Source organism: Notothenia coriiceps, unplaced genomic scaffold (genome assembly GCF_000735185.1).
Source record: "Notothenia coriiceps isolate Sejong01 unplaced genomic scaffold, NC01 NC01_scaffold00037250, whole genome shotgun sequence".
In the NCBI taxonomy this organism is placed as follows: Eukaryota; Metazoa; Chordata; class Actinopteri; order Perciformes; family Nototheniidae; genus Notothenia; species Notothenia coriiceps.
Window position 1 is genome coordinate 6,467,060 of NW_011369951.1, and position 18,369 is coordinate 6,485,428.

Genomic DNA, 18,369 nt, shown 5'->3' on the forward strand with positions numbered 1-18,369 from the left:
GAAGTTATAATTTATTCCGTGGTTTACCCTCATGTTATTATTTCGTTATTACATTTTGTTAATATTTTTTCGTCGTTATTGATCTTAGTATTATGTCACCACGTTTTTTAATAAACAGTCCGGGTGGTTAACACCCGTTCAAGAGCGGTGAATTTTTCTACTCTCCGGACATTGAAAGTAGGGATCCATGCGTCGAAAGTTGATACTCTCTCGTCTTACCCCCCTTCTTAGGTCCTTTAGTGTAACGGATTGCCTAAAATTACTTAATTACATTTAAGGAGCCATTTTATCATAAACCAGTGGCATGTTTGGTTTGTTCTTAAAGACCGCGAGTGGTCTGCGACATTTAAGAAGAAATTCTCCGGAGGGGAGACAGGAGGGTGAACAATTGACATAATAACGTGGACAAACTTGAGTCAAATAGTCATATTTGTTCTCGGGTGCGACAGGTGTTGGGAGGTTTTCGTCAGGGGTTGTTGAGTTTGAGGTGATAACCGGTTCTGTTTCTCCGACATTCCCTGTTGGTCTTTGTTTTAACATCTGGATGGTGGTCCGACCCTTTTCTGACTTAGACCCGTTATCCATATCGTCGAACCACAGCTTCTTTAGTGACCACCCTCGGTTAATAATCTTTTACCTATCTTTGTTCTTGTACAGCACTTTGGTCAACTGAAGGTTGTTTTAAATGTGCTATATAAATAAATAAAGATTGAGATTTCCATCAAACGCCAATTTATCATAGAATATGGATATCAAATCTGTGAATCAATGTTTTTGCTTACTGCTTAATGAAACAAACTCCTGATGTGTTTTTAAGGCTGGAATAGGAATGAGTAGACTTTAAAAAGCTTTAAACAATTGCCCCCTAAAGTTAATTCAGTTTTCTCAGGAGCAAAAAGAAAGTAACTGCTTTGCTCCTCTGCAATAACATACAGCTTTCCTGGTACAAAGTAGATTCAGCCATCACATCTCCTGCCTAACGATTCTAATCTAAAACAGATATTGAATCGACCGGCCCTCTCCTCATAAAGCAGGGTGTCAAACTAAATTTCTTCGCGGGCCACATCAGCATTGTGGGTGCACTCAAAGGGCCGGTTGTAACTTTAAGACTATACTGTATATCAAAACACATATATAAATATTTAATATATATAAAATAATGTATTATATGACATCATTGCCTCTGCATTGGATTATTATCGGATAGGGTAATAACTTCATAATTAACTACGTCTGAAAGCAGAAGTCTAGGGCAAATCATTGCAAGTCTCTTCACTGAGAATGTTACAAAATGATTTAAAAAAAATCTAATTCTGAGAAAAAGGCAAATTCTAAGAAAAAATGAATATTTTGAAGAAAATAAGTCAAGTCAAATTCTGAGAAAAAAAGTCAAATTTGAGATGCATTGTGGGACATGTAGTTTATGGGCAACGTGCTTCTGTAAATCAGCATGTCACCGTATAATAAACATATTATTATCTTTGCAAGCTCTTGAGGGGCCGCATTAAATGAAGTCGCGGGCCGGATTTGGCCCCCGGGCCTTGTATTTGAGACCCCTGTCATAAAGCATTAGGCTACTTCCATCCTTACTTGTTATTTCTCCCATCAATCAATAAGAAGCAGAGAGCACTTGTCATAACAATACACTGCAGTGAGCGGTGAAATAAATGATGGAATGAATGAATGAATGGCATGAATGAGGAATAAACAAATGAGTGAAACAAAGGAAACTGTGTGAGCAAAACAAGGAGGAGAAAAGAGATCACAGTTAGGGTTTGAGATAAAGCACATCAGTTTATCAACGATGGTTTGTTTTTCAGCACACACACATTCCTATACTTGCAAGGGCCCATACAGTAACTCATAACTTTATCCCTTTAAATAGAAATAATTCTTACTTTAAAATATGGCTTAAAGAGGCCCTTCAAACCTTTTCCGGTTTACAAAAATTGTGTCACTTTCCAAATGTGCCGCACTTCCTAAAACTCACAGAAATGGTTCCTCACCAGACAGAACTATGACAGCACACACACATAACTAAACTAAATACATTTCCCATTCCTCAGAGTTTAACAATGAATCCACTCATCCATCCATGTTTGTCTCACAGCTGTTGTGAATCGCCCCCTCACCGGTTTGGAGGGGTGGTCCCCCCCGCCCCCCTGGGTGTCCCGGGGGTGGCGTGTGTGTGAGAAGTGGGTGATGCTGTCTTTGCTGATGTGTCCTGACTCAGCTATGTCCACCCCGCTGTCCTCACTGAGGGTCTGGCCGCTGTCTGACAGCTGAGACAGAGCGCCACCTGAGGGTGAACAGCACATGGGACGTGAGGATGGGAAAACAACACATCGTCTATTGTGGGGATTTTATTTTACTATATAAAAGCGATACTATATTTTATTGTTTTAAACTTGCTTCAACTTTCAGAGCGCTCTTCAGTTTAGTAGAACTGCTAAAAAGAATCAAATGTGGAAATATATCAGATTTTAAGATGTAGTGACGTTTTGCATAGAGTTGCTATGATACACATTTTTCTGGGTAATGCTAATTTCAGTGCATTTATCCCAAATAAATACATATTTGGAGAGATAGTACATGGAATTTACAGTATACACATATCATACATAATAATTACATAAGGTGGCGAGAAACGGTGAGCAATAATTAGATTTGTAAATGTTGCAAAGACTATATTTGTATCTACAAGAACAGTCAATACATACTGAATATGGAGCCCAAATTTAAAGTAATTGTTAGTTGCATCCACACTTGTGCATGTTATTATTTAAAAGATGAAAATGACATATATATATTGGACTTCCGGAGCTCCACTATATGTCCCTCACCTCGAGTTTGGGGAAGGGGCCGCACCTCGTTGACGTCGGGCTCTGCGTTGGGCCTGTGAACCTCCACCGTAACAAACTGCTGCTTAGAGCCCGGCGAGGAGGGGGGGGCTTTGGACATGGACACTGGTTTAAAAGGAAGAGAAGGGGGTGGAGGAGGGGCAGGGAGTGGAGGTGGAGGTGGAGGTGAAGGGGACGGGGCAGCGGGTCTGGTGCCCCTGCTGGGGGACAGGACCCTGGGGAAAGGGCCAATGTTGTGCTGTGTGAGCTTAGACAGCTGAGCAGCAGCTATCTGTTCTCTCCTGGAAGGTACCGTGGGTTCTCTCTTTTTAATAACCGCGTAGTCCCGGGAGGGGTCCCTGGGGTGCTCCCGTTTGTGCAGTGAGGGTAAGGCGGGGGCGTGTCCTGGCTCTCTGCTGTGCTGGTGATTGGACGGGGCTGTGAAGTACAGGCCTGATTGGGAGGATTCGGACGAGGGGCTTTTGTTGACCGGATCTCGTCTAGTTGGCCGCCTCTGCACCCCTGGTGGGGGCGGAGGCTTGAAGGAGGGGGGGGATTCAGCTGGGGTGGACTGTACGTCGTCCTGAAGTGAGAGGATATATTCATCATTGATTAAGGGTGCATGTATCAAGGCAATATATCCGGCAGAACAAAACATGACCTTACTGTTTTAATCAACATTTAATCCTGACAAACTGTTTTTTTTTACTTGCATATTTTTTAGAATGTTTTTCAAATGTAAGACTCACTTTCTATGAAAGGTAAAGGTATTATTTCTTCTTCATTTTATTTGTATGTAGAAAAATATCTGCCAGGTTGCTTTGTAACTTACCTGTAGTTGTTTCTAATTATTGTTTTGTTTTGCCAGGTTTTGATAAGTATGTGTACATTTGTTTATTTGAATGACTGTATATTTACACATGTATCTCTCTATTTATTTATAGAAGGACCATGCATACAAAAACATTAATCTCAGCAAAGAGAAGAGATGTAATAATATATGTAATGTTCATTTACAAGCACATTTTAAACACAGTGTTCCTTAAACCAATTTGAACTAAAATCTAAATCAACTATGGGACAAAAAACAGTCATGTACAGAGCCATGCTCAGCTGGAACTCTTTACCGGTCCACATCATTCAGGAAAATTCTCAAGTACATATCAAAAGGTTGCTAAAAATGATTTATGTATTATAAAGTAAATTTGAACTGTGTCTGTGGCTATGTATGCATACATGTATATTATTATGTACACTTATTTGTATTTAATTTAGTTTGGCCTTAGGATGGCGATAATTGGATGACCATTTTAGTTTTCACTTCATACAGCACTGTAAATTGCATGAAATTATGCAAATCAAGCTGTTTTGTTTTGTTTTAATTTACTTGTATGTATGTTTATGTATGTTTTGTGTGTGCGAGGACCCCAGGAAGAATAGCCAATGCTAATGCTAGTGCTAATGGGGAACCTAATAAAGACATAAAGACATAACTCAAACAATTGCATTAGACACCTGTTGAACCCTTTCAGTTTCAGTGAAAATAACAGCCGTCTAGACTCTAGAGTCTAGAGGAACATTAACACATCCAAACCATGTAGAAAGCGTTGCTGCTCCATCGGGACCCTGTATTAAAATGTAAAAATGCTTGAACAAAAACTGAAGATGGACACTGAGACAGAGTGGTTCACAAAAATATGGACTGAGACATAAAATGAGTGTAAAAGAAAGATTGCAAAATTAAAAGGAAGTTATGATTTGAGCGGCAGGTAGCCTTGGACGACTGCAGAGTAAAAGCATTCTTCCTGATCTCCCTCTGATCTCTTTCTGTTCAGAAGAAACTGAGCCTCAGATATCTCTTGTTGCTTTGGAAAGTACAGACCTTTTTCTTTTACCCTGACCGTAACCACCTCCTTCTTGAAAGTATGGAGAAGGGTGGGAGGATAATTGGACATGCCAGGTGGCCGATCCTCTTTCCAACCAACAACACAAAAGGAAAGTGGAAAGGCTTCACCAACACTTACTTTCAAAAAGCACCGCCATCAGTCCCTATCTCAATACCTCCCTTTAATATTTTGTTTGAATTTTCTCCCCTGTGTGGAATCCATCTTTATCACACCAGAGCTGTGCCTGCCGGGCTCACCAGAGAGATGTCGGCCAGAAGCGTGTTCAGACTCTCCGGGGGATCCGCCTTATTACTGTCCACCGCGCTGTCGTTCTGAGAGACAAAGATGGAGTAAGAGGGACGCGAGGTGAAAGAGAGCAGGAAACAGAGAGGTTGAGGGGAGAAGAGAGGGATGCTAAACACAGATGTGTGTTTACCCCACAACTGATACTAAATTAGATTTGGTGGATGTTCCATGTTTCCTACAAAAAAGGAAAGATGTCAATTAGGGCTGCTCGATTATGGCAAAAATCATAATCTCGATTATTTGGGTCAATAATTGTAATTGCGATTATTAAATGCGATTATTCATTGACTTTGAAAACATCCATTTATTGGAGAAATTTTTTTTTAACAGTATGTTTTTAACAATTGATTACCCTGAACGTTAAGTATAATTCAACTGAAAACCAAAAAAAAAAATATAGATATAAAAAAAAAAAAGAAAAAAAAACTAATAAAAAAAAAAAGAAGAAATTATCGTTTTATTTCGATTACTTTGTTTTCGTAATCGTTGCAAGCCATAATCTTAATCGCCATTAAAATACGAATAATTGAGCAGCCCTAACGTCAGTGTCAATAGAGTCAATTAATTTCAAGATTGACAAGCGTTCGCTTGTCAATCTTGAAATGAATAGGGAAGGAAAGCAATTAAGATAGGCACACAGACCCACACACAGATCATGTCTTCTAGCTAAGCAAAACGCACATGCTGGGAAAATCGATAAAGGACCATCAGCTGAGTTCAAAGCTGGATTTGGAGGCTCAATCCCAGTGGCGTGGGGGAGAGGAGGTCATTTGCAGCAGATCTGTGAATGATTTCCGAGCCGACGAGCTGAGTTCAGGGAAACGCTGAACTTCATTTAACTCTGCCACTAAACCAAAACAAAAGCCCCAGCAATTCAGCTTAATCATCGACTTTCCATGTGCGCAGACGCTGCTCTGCACTGTAAGCAGTCAGGCCACGCTGTGTTTGTTCGTGTGTGATCATGTTCATCTGTAGCTAACATCCATCAAGAAAGTGTGTGTGTGTGTGTGTGTGTGTGTGTGTGTGTGTGTGTGTGTGTGTGTGTGTGTGTGTGTGTGTGTGTGTGTGTGTGTTTGTGTGTGTGTGTGTGTGTGATTGTGGGAGCATGTGTATCTGAGAGTACCCAATAATCATCTCAGGTAATTCTGCAGAACAGGATTAATATCCAATGTCAACATGCCGTGCAAACGCAGTGAGCAGTGTGGTGTGTATGTGTTATGGTGGGAAAACAGTGTGGAGGTTGAATGTAATTGGTTGGTTTGACTTCTGGGGTAAGAATCAGATCTGCTGCTGGGGGGAAAATATTTTCTCTTTACAAATTAGTGTAGTAGAATAAAGCCAATTTTGTATCGGTGACAATTCATGACGTCACCATTTTTGCTGGCTCTCCTTTAAGCCCCTGTCACACTGTCCCGAAATTGACACCCTATGGACACACGATTAAGGAAATGTTCAAATTCGGCTCTGATCGTAACAACATTGGGCCATTCGTGAGGGCATCTTAAGCCATCGTATGATCGCCGGTGGGTTTCTCAGGCTCGGCAGCAACTTCGGAGCGGCAACTTCGTAAGGCACTCGTGAGGGCATCTTGTCAAATCGTGAGGGCATCTTGTTATCATTGGTGCCATCGGGCATTCACTCTGATCGGGGCGAATGCCCGATGGCACCGATGATAACAAGATGCTCTCACGATGGCCTTACGAAGGGCAAAATTGATACACAAATTCAACACGAAAATGAACCTTCGCAAGGTCCTTCGGCAATTTTTTGGCATGCCAAAGACTTTGTCACCGCTCACGAAGTTGCTGCCGGAGCCAGTTGTTGTTGCTATGGAAACAACATTACGGAGAAAACTTCAGAGAAAATATCAGTACAGTATCATAGTACATAATCGTTTTTGTTACCATCGTTGCAGTTGTATGTCTTAAATGTAAATGTTGCCTTCGTGTGTGGTTCGGAGCCATCTTCGTGCGAAATTCACAATTCCATATTCGTGTGTCCATCGGGTGTCAATTTCGGGACAGTGTGACAGGGCTTTATGGGGCGCATGTGTTATATAGATTTGTTTGCATGTAAATGGAATGCAAAGGCTAAAATCCTAAAATTCCCTCCAGAAGCAGTCTCTCTCCCACACACTACCCCCCCTGCCTGTGTTTTTCTCTCAGCTGTTAACCAATCACAACAGAGCCGGCCAACTAACCAATCAAAGCAGACTGGGCCCTGGTTTCAGACAGAGGGTGAAAAGAAGTATGAGGAAACTAAAGATCTTTTGAGCATTAACACATTTTAACATTTAGAGCCACCAAATGCAAATATCCTGAGTATAAGCAATTAAGGGCCCCATTGCAAATGTGACAATGTCTGAGATGTGCTTTGTGACACTTTCTCTGCAAAGGTTGATGTGGTTGACAATAACTAATTCTACATTCTCTCAGCAGGAATTTAAGGCACCATGATCACTTATCTGACGATAACCATCTTAAAGACAAACGATGATTTACTTTACACGTAGGCTGATCATGTAGCTCTGATTTATTTTAGATCTGAAGCAGCAAATCACCGAAGAAGACAGCACCACAGATGTTAAACTGCAACAGTGGAAACAATCGTGATTACAAACCCTACAAATCTTCCCAGACACCTGATTACCTCCGCCATGGAAGTTATGTGTTTGCTTCGGTTCGTTCTCAGCAGAACAGAAAAAACGGCTGGCCTCGTTTTTCAAAAACTTGGGTAAGGGTGAAGCATGGTCCAAGGAACCCATTACGTTTTGAGCAAATCCAAAGTAAATCATTTATCAGGTTTACAATAGGAGATAGTGGAAGAAAGGTTTTGTACCACCTGCTGCCGCACCTAGCTAGGTCTGGGCAAGGCCATGTTTAGATCACGGGGCAACTTCTGGGAAATTCAGCAATAAAGAGTTGCCCTTCTCTTTGCCCTGATCTCTGTATGAGGCACACAGCATGCAGAGAACAATGTGTCTACATCTGAATGCAACTACTCAAGCTGAAGAGTCTGCTTTTATACAGTTTTAATGATACATGCTCAGTCCTGAGAAAGTGACCCAAGCCTCTGTCAAAGGCAAATAGACCCATGACCAATCTGCAGTCTATTGGCAATGCTTTCAAAACATTATTATTTATACAACAATAAACCATTCTGTTCTCTCTAATCATAATTTTAATAATTTCCCTATTTGGGATAAATAAAGTATATATATCTTGATATCGGAGGCGTGTGGCGCAGTGGGTTAATGCGCTGATCTTCAAATCAGAGGATAGCAAGTTCGAGCCCCACTGCAGTCAGCATGTTGTTGTGTCCCTGGGCAAGACACTTCACCTCAAATTGCTGCTGTGGGGATTGCCCACAGTACTGAGTATGTAAGTTGCTTTGGATAAAAGCGTCTAACAAGTAACATGTAATAATAATATCTAATTTATATTCTTTGACTTGCTCCATGCAAAAATAAGTCAGATTGTATAGAAGTCAATGAAAAAAAATTGACTTAACCTTCACTTCATTTATGATCTAAATTCACATGTTCCTGATGAGTTGATGGTCTTAATAGCTAGTTTAAAGTTATACAGCATGAATACATGGATGCTTTCACTAATCTCAGACTCATAATAGATTTTTTTCTTTAGGCTTTTAATAAGCATATAAGATGCCTAAATGTAAAAATATCTTAACCATTTACATATTTGGAGGAACATTTTAATTGAATGTTAAATAACATTTTATTTTTGTTGAATCCTAAAGCAACGATGTGTTTGTCCAGCAAGCTGCAACTGTGTTTTTGTATGTTAGTTTGTGTTTTTGTGTAAGTGTGTGTGCAGCTTCATTGGTATGCAGGTTGACTGTATACCTGGTTTTGAGCGTGGTTCAGAAATCCAGTGTCGATATCTCCCTCCCAAACCCACAAAGCTCTCTAATCTGCTTTACGCTGCTGTGGAAGCAGTCACCCAGGGACCAAAATGACAAAAATAGACACACAAAGACACATGGATAGAATAAAGAACAACACACAAACACACACACTCCCACATATGTAAAGTCCCTTCTCTGAGGGGGAAGCAGAAAAGTAAAAAACAAAACATCAATGGAATCTCAAAGAAAGGGACTGTTTGGAGGGAACATCTGCAGTCAACAGCATATCTCTGATGTCAACATAGATACACTGTGTTTGTGTGTGGTTACCTGGGTTCAAGTGGTCTTTTTAATCCATAACATAACACTTGCTTCCACTTTTACATAACCATATTAAAAACTACCTATCAACATATTAGTTTGAAAGTTGTTGGCACATGTGTAACTGACAATAGTTTACTCATAGTATGTACGATATAGTAGGCGCATCATGGGCTGATTATGAGTTAATGGGCCCCTCGGATCAAATATGCAAAAAGACCCACCAGTTTTACATAACGGTCAAAATTATACATTTTATTTTGTCCTTTTGAATCTTTTTATACGCATCTCTGGGTGATACATACTTTTTTTTGCCTCTTTATGTGTCTTGTAGTAGTTTGTGTAATTAAGTAGTTATTTTATGTCCCATGTAATTCTTGGTACTTTTGAGTATCTTTGAGTGGCTGTTTAAAAGATGGGTCATCTATCGGGTTGGTCGGACAAGAGCATATGTTGAAGTAATGCAATGCAATGTGTCTATTTGCGTGTTTCATGCACAATAACCCTCAACAGTAATAACTAATTAATTGTAAATATCACTTCTAAATATTCCTTGAAACAATCTTTCCTTGAGTTCTCATGTGTGGATTGGATCCAATCCACACATGAGAACTCAAGTCTACCTGCACAGTATCAACAGAGCCTATTAGGATTGTGAAGAGACACAGCACTTTCTTTAAAAGCACTACAGGTAATGTCCAAATCAAGGTAGCGAAGAGAAAAACAAGAAAGAAACACTGCAAACAAATTCACTGCAAAACCACACACACCGAGGTAAGGCTCAGAGTGTGTGTGTGTGTGTGTGTGTGTGTGTGTGTGTGTGCCTGCTACACAAAGGACTCCACTCCTTATTTATCGTGTTTCCTGTACGTGTGTGTTGCAAAAGCATTCATCACTTTCAGCAACGACTCCTACCTCCATCATATCTATCAGCCAGAGCAGCCTTTCCTACAGAAGGGGAGAGGGGAGGTTTGTTGGGAGAGGATCTTTTCTGCATCAGAATCGGTTAGAATCCATTGAGATATATCACACTACCCTTTTTCTCTCTTTCACACACTCAGGCACTAACCCAGAAATAAATAAATCATACCAAACTGAACTGTTGCTGCAAAATGAAAATAGTAGAGAAATAGCATCCCATGGAATATTTCCTAAGCACAGAGAGCTACAAAGAGCTACCAGTTTATCCTGAAAATATCCAGATGTTATGTTTCCACATAGTTTAAAGGTCACCTATTATGCAAAATCCACTTGTTCATGTCTCTTCTACATCAACATGTGTCCCCTCTGTGTAAAGAGATTCTGAAAGTTTCAGGAACAAACGATTCCTCTCTCCTTTGTCCTGATCCATTTCCTACGCCTAAAAACCCTGTGAAAACTGAGCATGCATCAGGAGTTTTGGCATCTTATGATGTCATCAACGATTTGTTGGCTTGTGTACCATTAGCCCAATCACCGACCAAGGTAACCCCTCCACCCTTACCACCTGAATCCTCCTAGAGCACCATTGTGTTCTTTGTAACCACATATCGAGAGATATGTGGTTACAAAGAACACAATGGTGCTCTAGGAGGATTCAGGTGGTAAGGGTGGAGGGGTTACCTTGGTCGGTGATTGGGCTAATGGTACACAAGCNCACTGTCGTAAACCGAGAGAGAGGATGGAAGGTTTTGTAAAATAATTGGGATGTAATATATTCATTACCTGGAATATAGTCTTGTCTCAGTTATGACACCGGCTAGTCTTAAATTACTGATTCCATGTAAATGGACCGAACTAAATGTCGTACGTCGGACTCTTGGGTGTTACTAGGAGTACCAAAATCCTGTCTCACGGTGGTGTTACGTAGAGACCTGACGATTTTGTACAAAATAAGTATTTATATACCTCTAACTGTATACGTTGTTTACACTAACGTTCATAAAATACGTTAAACTCAAACCTTACAGGTCCACTATATACATCACATGTTAGCAACGTTTTGCCTAACAAAACAAAAATTGTACCAAAAACTTCATGTCGACGAGTAATGATTTGGGATATCATGTAAATTTCGTCCTGGGTAAACTCTACTCTAATTGTAGACAACTCTATCGCATTTATACAGAATTAATTGTTTCAATCTGTTGGTTTCACCTGGTCGTTACACACGACTACGAGATTACTATCTAATCATACAGATTTTAGTAAGGAGTCGAAAATTAGAACACTAAATTGCGTAGAAATGTATAGACCAATAATAAAGATACTACTTGGAGTGTATGACCATCCGACGATGATACATCGTCGCGTCGAAACTCCTTGGACCACAAAATTGTTCTCATATACCACACTAGTCTGTGAAACCTGTTTCCATGTCCGATGTCATATGAAAAAGCCCTTTGGTAATCTTACCACTATTTACATAACACACCGTTCACACAACCTAAATCATTATTTTTCCACAAATTCATCCCGTGGCTTGCTATCGATTCGACGAAACAACAACTTTGCCTTATACACCCCCAAAGACGGTCGTACAACCTTGTGTGTGTTAGTATATCACATCTCGTCTAATACGTGATGTGGACTAAGGCGCGAATTTCGTGACGAAGGAAACCTTCACCGACTCCAAAAAACCGGACCGACGTGTCCCGCCGCACGTCCCTCGAAATATTTGCTAGATAACACCGCTCATACAAAAGGTCGTAAAGGAAAAAAAACGATCTTTTTTGAAAGGAACGAAAACGTATGCAAAATTCAAGATGTTAATGGAGATAAAACTTGCAATTCCTCCTTGAATAACTACCTCAAAACAAAACCTCCTCGAAAGACCATTGTACCCAAGTTATCTCACAGTTCCTAACACACAAGTTCAAGTCCTTCTTTCTTACACGGGATTCAACGGAAAAAAAAAGGTGGTATTCTCCGTCTTCCTGGAAACTAGAAACTTCCTAATCTCCTACCACACACACACACACACACACACACACACACACACACACACACACACACACACACACACACACACACACACACACACACACACACACACACACACACACACGAGACTGAGAGAAACTGCTGCAGTGATAAGCTTCCATGATCCGTCTTTGCTAAAGTTGATTTGTATTCGTAACTTCAGATAAGAAAAAGGTCGATTTACTTCTTGCCTTGTTCACAATGGTCATCGAGCTGCGTGGAAGAAACTTAAAAAAACGTATTTTATGGTCATTGTTATCCACATTTTTTTTTCTCGATCTGAGGAAGAACATTACAGCTTGAAATGGAATCACCCAAGGTAATATAAGTACCTGTCAGCTTCTGTTATGATAATGTCCCAGCTTTGCTGAGACTCTCATAAGTGTACACATAGACTTTGTCAGCTAGGAATCAGTGTTAGAATGGAGAAGCTAATTTATTGGGTACGACTGTCAAAAAACAACAACAACATAACAGAGGTACACTTCTGTCTGTTGGCCTCAAGTGTAACACCTGCCCTCTGAGGTCAGACACAATCTCTGCCACCATCATGTGCAATCTATTTTTACAGTGTGGCATGGCAATCTTCTACTTTTGTTTCCTGATTTAGTGTTTTGTTTCCAGAGAAAAGCACTCTCCTGCTAGAAAAATTATGTCCTAATGTTGTTTGAAAACACTGAGTGCAGGGATGTGAGGAATGAAGGAAATCTTTGCCTTAGGAAGAATTTGTTGTTCAGTAACTGACACACACACACACACACACACACACACACACACACACACACACACACACACACACACACACACACACACACACAACTGGTAGTGTGTTTTTTTTATTTGGTTTTCTTTGGTCTGTTTTACTCTGGAATTAGAAAAGGCCCAGTTAACTTAAATATGAAACTTTTGTCACATGTTGGTGATGGTAAAAATACCTAACAAGAGGGATACAATCTCACTCAAAAATACAATCAGGATTAATAATGAAAGTCTTTTCATTTACTTTATAAATACAGAGAGTAATGTATATCATAAATGTAAAAATATAAGGATTGTTTTCATAAATATAAACATATTAAAAGTGAGATACACTTTCTATATAAATAATATATATAATAACAGTTAAAATCAGTAATGCAGCTCCAGGAACTTTAGCTAAGACTCACTGTAGGTGTCTGGTTAAGCTTTCTAAAATTAATTTCAGATTGAACAAGTTTGTTAATCTTCGGAAGAGGACCATGCAGGGCCACATTTAAAAAATGTTTTGAGATATGAAAATGATGACAGCAGTCCCTCTTCTGCTTCCTTTCTAAAAGAGTTCTTTTTTTCAACTAGTGTTAATCCAGCAGAGTTACTCATGCCATTTGAGGAGATGGGAAGATAAGATGAGTCACAGGCTACAGATAAGCACAGTGTAGAGGGAGATCGTTTGAGGGAAGTGTTTTTGTGTGTCCTCAAAGTTAATGTTCAGTAGAGGTGTGATTCTAAAAAAAACTGAGGCGAATAGTTTCATATCTATTGGAAAATGCTTTTTTGAAACGTGGTCCTCCTCTTTGTATTGGCAAATGGAAAAAGCTCTAGCAGAGATAAAGGCATGTGACATGTTCACGTCCAGCTTTATCAGATTCCCTCTTTATCGATTAGATGTTGGCAGTGGTCAGCGTTGTTTTTGGTCACTGTGATAAAAGGGCTTGTCTGGCATCCAAGAAACTCATGAGAAAATGACCTCAGAGATGGATCGAGTCCAACAAAAGAGCCAGCACTTCTAACAGGATGTCCATTAACTGTAACATGGCTTTACAGTAAAGCGTTTCAAGAGGGGCTCATTAGCGGGCCTCTGCACGTGTTCCACTCCAGTAAATTATGACCGATTTCATTAACACCCTCAAGTGCTGATGTCATGGAAGTACTGTATAAGGAGAACTGGATACAGATTATATAAAAAGCATGATAAGGCGTCTGTATATAGATAAAATCAAATTATTATTATTAATCCCAGTGGGGAAATTCAGTAGTTTAACAGCAACAGGGTAAGATTGAAAAACAGGACAGCACAGATGCATACAATCAAGGATATAATCAAAGATAAAAATTAGAAATGGTAAATAACTATAAAATAAGAAATGAATTAAAATGAACATATATACATATTTAGTCGTGTGTGTGTGTGTGTGTGTGTGTGTGTGTGTGTGTGTGTGTGTGTGTGTGTGGTTGTGTGTGTGTAAACAATGTGTATTTTATGTCCAGTTTGTGTCACATTGTTGACCCCTTGTTGTGCTGCCTGATGGCTACAGGCACAAAGGACTGTAAGGGCTATTCAAGTGATTGTACTTTTTATATCTACTGATTAACAGATGTCTCTTATCAATGTTAGTCAATGGCAAAAAGTCAGTTTGGGCCCAATGATTGAGCGCACTGACACCGAAGTACCATGGATTGGCGACTACAAGCATTTTCTTCAACACTCCGCAGACTTCCTGGGGGCTTGTCTGATGTGCCCTCTGATACATCAGCCAGAGACAGTCTGACTGCCGCATGCCTTATGTGGGACGATTGGATCGCTCCATGGCGCCCTTGACTTAAGTAACAACCAGAAAGAAATGTCCCAGTAAGCATTGAGAGCATTAAGAGACCTTGTGCAATAGACAGTTGTTGGCTCGACACTGGGACAACTACAGCGGTTGATATGGATGGATGAGCGTGGGAGGGAGTTGAGGAGGAGGAGGTGGCGCCGGGCCTGCTTCTTCTTCCTGTTTCCGTCAAACACACGCAGACTCAGCCCCCGAAGCCGTGACTTTGAAGTGGTGTCTTTGATTAAGCAGTTAATTAAGGCAGAAGCTGCATGGAAGCGAGCAGATAACTTAGAGGAGAGAAAAAAAACAGGAAGAGAGGAAAAAGGAGCAGATAGTGATGTTGGCAGCTCGTCGGTTTGTCAAGAGCCAGAGTGAGGTCCTTCTGACGGGCGGAGCAGCCAGCTGGCACAGCGGGACGGAGTTAAAAGCTGTAAGAGGAAAAGAAACTGTCCACGTGTGAAAGGCACAGTTGCTGCCTTGCTGCAAGCTGCGGTGTTGGTGCCTCAAAGCATTAAGGGTGGTGGGACAGCAGGCGGATGGTAATTTATACATTCGAGACAGAAAGACTAATGATATGTGATGAATGTACTTGCTCTTTTTCTGATCTGATTCCTGCCTCTGCCTCCTCTCTGACCCACCTGCTCCTCTGTCACCTTTCTATGTATCTCCCTCTATCTCTGCTTTTTCATTCTCTATCCATCACTTCTTCCTCCTACTCTCCCTCTCGTCTCCTCCTCCTTCATCAAACCCCAACACCACCGTCCTTACAGTTTAAGCCAAACATCTGCCTGTCCTCTTTCTCCACATCCTCTTCTTTCCATCCTCTTCAACACCATTATTCACATCTTCCTCTCTCTGTCCACACCCCCCCCCCTCCCTTTCCTCACATCTTTCCCTTCTCTTTTACATATTTCCATAAATCCTTCTTATTACATCTGAATCAGAAAAGGGGTTGATTGCACATAATTTTTTCGCAGACATGGAATTTGAGTTGGTGTTAGTTGCATACAATTAACATAATGAAAACACTGAGTGAAGAATGAAGGACATTTTCCCTGTAGGAAGAATGTGTTGTTCAGTAGCTGGGAAACGCACACACATACACACCCACAGATACACACCCACACATACAACCACACATACACACCCACACATACACACCCACACATACACACCCACACATACACACCCGCACATACACACCCACACACCTGGTAGTGTGGTGTTTTTTATTTGGTTTTCTTGGTCTGATTTACTCGGGAATTAGAAAAGGCTCAGTAGAATCTTAAATGTGAAACTTTTTGTCACATGGTGGTGATGGTAAAAATAAATAATACCAGGGATCAAATCTAAATCTTGGGCTAAAACCTCACTCACAGTTTAGGGACAGATAAACAGAGCACTACTCTGACCGGTAATTTTATAGGACACATAAGTAACAAAAAAAAAGGAATCCAGTGATGGGTTAGCATAATAACAATTAATAAAGTCAAGTAACATATTATAAGTATTGAAAAATTCTAAAAAAAACAAACAATATAAACAATGAATATATTTGTAAAAATGTATTATCCACTCTTTCCTCCATCTCCACCAGCCTGGTTTCTATAAAGGCGTGGCAGGCTCCCAGGTGACCCTGTCCAGCCTGGTGAACCAGACGCGGGCCATGCTGGAGGAGCAGGCGCGCCACCTGCTGACGGAGGTGGAGCGTCAGACCATGGGCTACTACGTGGAGGAGTACCGGGAAGGACACATCGGGGTGGAGCAGCTGGTGGTGGCGCTGTTCGAGCTGCTCAACACGCACGCAAAGGTGAAGGCTTGTTTCTGCGCTCCTGTAGGTCTGTGTGGGATTGCTGTGATATTTGAATTGAAGTTTTCTGAGACCTTCAGAGATTTATACCCAGGCTTTTTACCGAAACTTACAGCACTGTTTTGTTTTTCTTTCATCCCCTGATCTTAAAAGTCTCTTGATTTTCTAATAGTCTGCAGTAGTTCACCTTGTAAAGACACACAATAAATCAAAGGCGTTTTATTTCAGATACATGTACCTACAGAAGGTCCTCTGTAAACTTCCTTTACTGCCTAAATCTTGGTTTGGATTTAAAGGAACATTCACATTTAATGCCATCAGTAATGACACTCACTATTCAGTTTAATGAACTAACCAAAGTTGTTGTTTTAAAGGGGAAAATAGCATGATAAAATCACTCTTTAAGTGCTTGTGAATATACATTTTGGAAGCTGGAGTGCAACCAACCCACACACTGTCAAGAAAACGCTACCCTGTCAGTTATTTGTGAGCATCCTGGTAAGTAAATAAGGAATTCAACAAGCCATTCAGATTTGGTTACGCTTTCTATGCCACACGCAGGCCTATTATAATATTCCGCCCCCCTATAAAAGAGTATGAATCTCAAATAAGTACAATAGGTCCCCTTTAAATCACCATGAAATGAGCTACACTGTATCTCACATGGAAAAGTGTGCTCCAATATACAAAAGCCCAGTCTGTATACGGTCAATACCACAGTCCATAGCAGCACAGGTTCGATTTCAATCCTGAGGCTGCAAATCATCCCCTCACTTTCTCCCCTTGTTTGTCTTCACCAGTTCTTATCAAGACAAGATACAACAAATGTATTAATCAGCATAAAGTACAGTTTAGGCCAAAACTAATGAGGTCTATATGCATGACTACATCCCATCAACAGGACCTTAAATAGTTCTTCTTCAAGCAGTCACATCGAAACAATAACCTGTTTTTTGACTGTTTGTTGCTTTAAAAAGTTTGATACTGAGAATTAACTGCTAATCCATAAATGCTAAATCTTCTCAAAATAAGATGTTAGAGCTGTTGGACTGTTTCTGTTTGTCACAACACAAAATCCTCAGAAAACTCAGTAGGGGGGACGTTTATTTCTCATGAAGATGTGGTTTAAGTTTATCGATCTCAGCAACATTCACTAAATCAGGGTTTGGATGAAACACAACTTTTGGTGTAGCACAGTTGCAGAAAAAAACTTGTTTCAGTCCTTAAATGAATCCTAGTTTGTACGACCCACCCTAAGCCTGTTGCATCATACCTCTCCTCCCCTCTTGTGTCTCCCCCTCTGTCCCTCCCCCCCCCTCAGTTCTCTCTGCTGTCAGAGGTTCGAGGCCTGGTCACCCCTCAGGACCTGGAGCACTTTGACGCGCTGGTGCTGAGACGAGAAATTCAGGCTCTTAAAGCGCGACAGGGGCCAGCCGGAGCCACGGCACTGCAGCAAGACTCCCTGTCCATGGTGTCGTACCCAGACACTCTGACCTCATCTTCAGCCAGCTTCATGACCAACACCACCCTCAGCTCTGCACGGGTAGGCCGGGTTTATCAGTTCAATAACTCTCTGGCACCTTCTGATATAGTGCAGGTCTTTTTTTTATTTTAAAGGTCCCCTATTATACTGTTTTTCATCAATATATTATAGGTCTCAGATATATACAAAACATGTCTCTGAAGTGTTTGACTTGAAACACCAAACAGATCCTTGCAGCATCCCATAATCCCCTCTGTTTCAGCCCTGTTTCTAAAGTGCTGATTCTCTGTCTGTTACTTCAGATGAAACTGCCAAGGCACAC

At 40.7% G+C, this 18,369-nt stretch overlaps 2 protein-coding genes across 2 annotated transcripts in view; one reads left to right on the plus strand and one right to left on the minus strand.

The window, feature by feature from the left end:
- Positions 1-2,011: 2,011 nt before the first annotated feature.
- On the minus strand, positions 2,012-14,718 carry LOC104967213 (whirlin-like). Its single transcript, XM_010796630.1, has 4 exons — positions 14,612-14,718; positions 4,984-5,140; positions 2,844-3,423; positions 2,012-2,299 (listed from the first exon to the last, which is right to left on the minus strand). Exons 1-4 carry the CDS (start codon positions 14,716-14,718, stop codon positions 2,070-2,072), a joined length of 1,074 nt encoding a protein of 357 aa, XP_010794932.1. The 3' UTR covers positions 2,012-2,069.
- A 373-nt stretch (positions 14,719-15,091) lies between these two features.
- LOC104967214 (whirlin-like) overlaps positions 15,092-18,369 on the plus strand; it is a 4,283-nt gene continuing 1,005 nt past the window's right edge. Inside the window, exons 1-3 of the mRNA XM_010796631.1 lie at positions 15,092-15,184; positions 16,352-16,564; positions 17,886-18,107. Coding sequence (XP_010794933.1) covers positions 15,092-15,184; positions 16,352-16,564; positions 17,886-18,107 — 528 coding nt within the window. The remainder of the gene's footprint in view (positions 15,185-16,351; positions 16,565-17,885; positions 18,108-18,369) is intronic.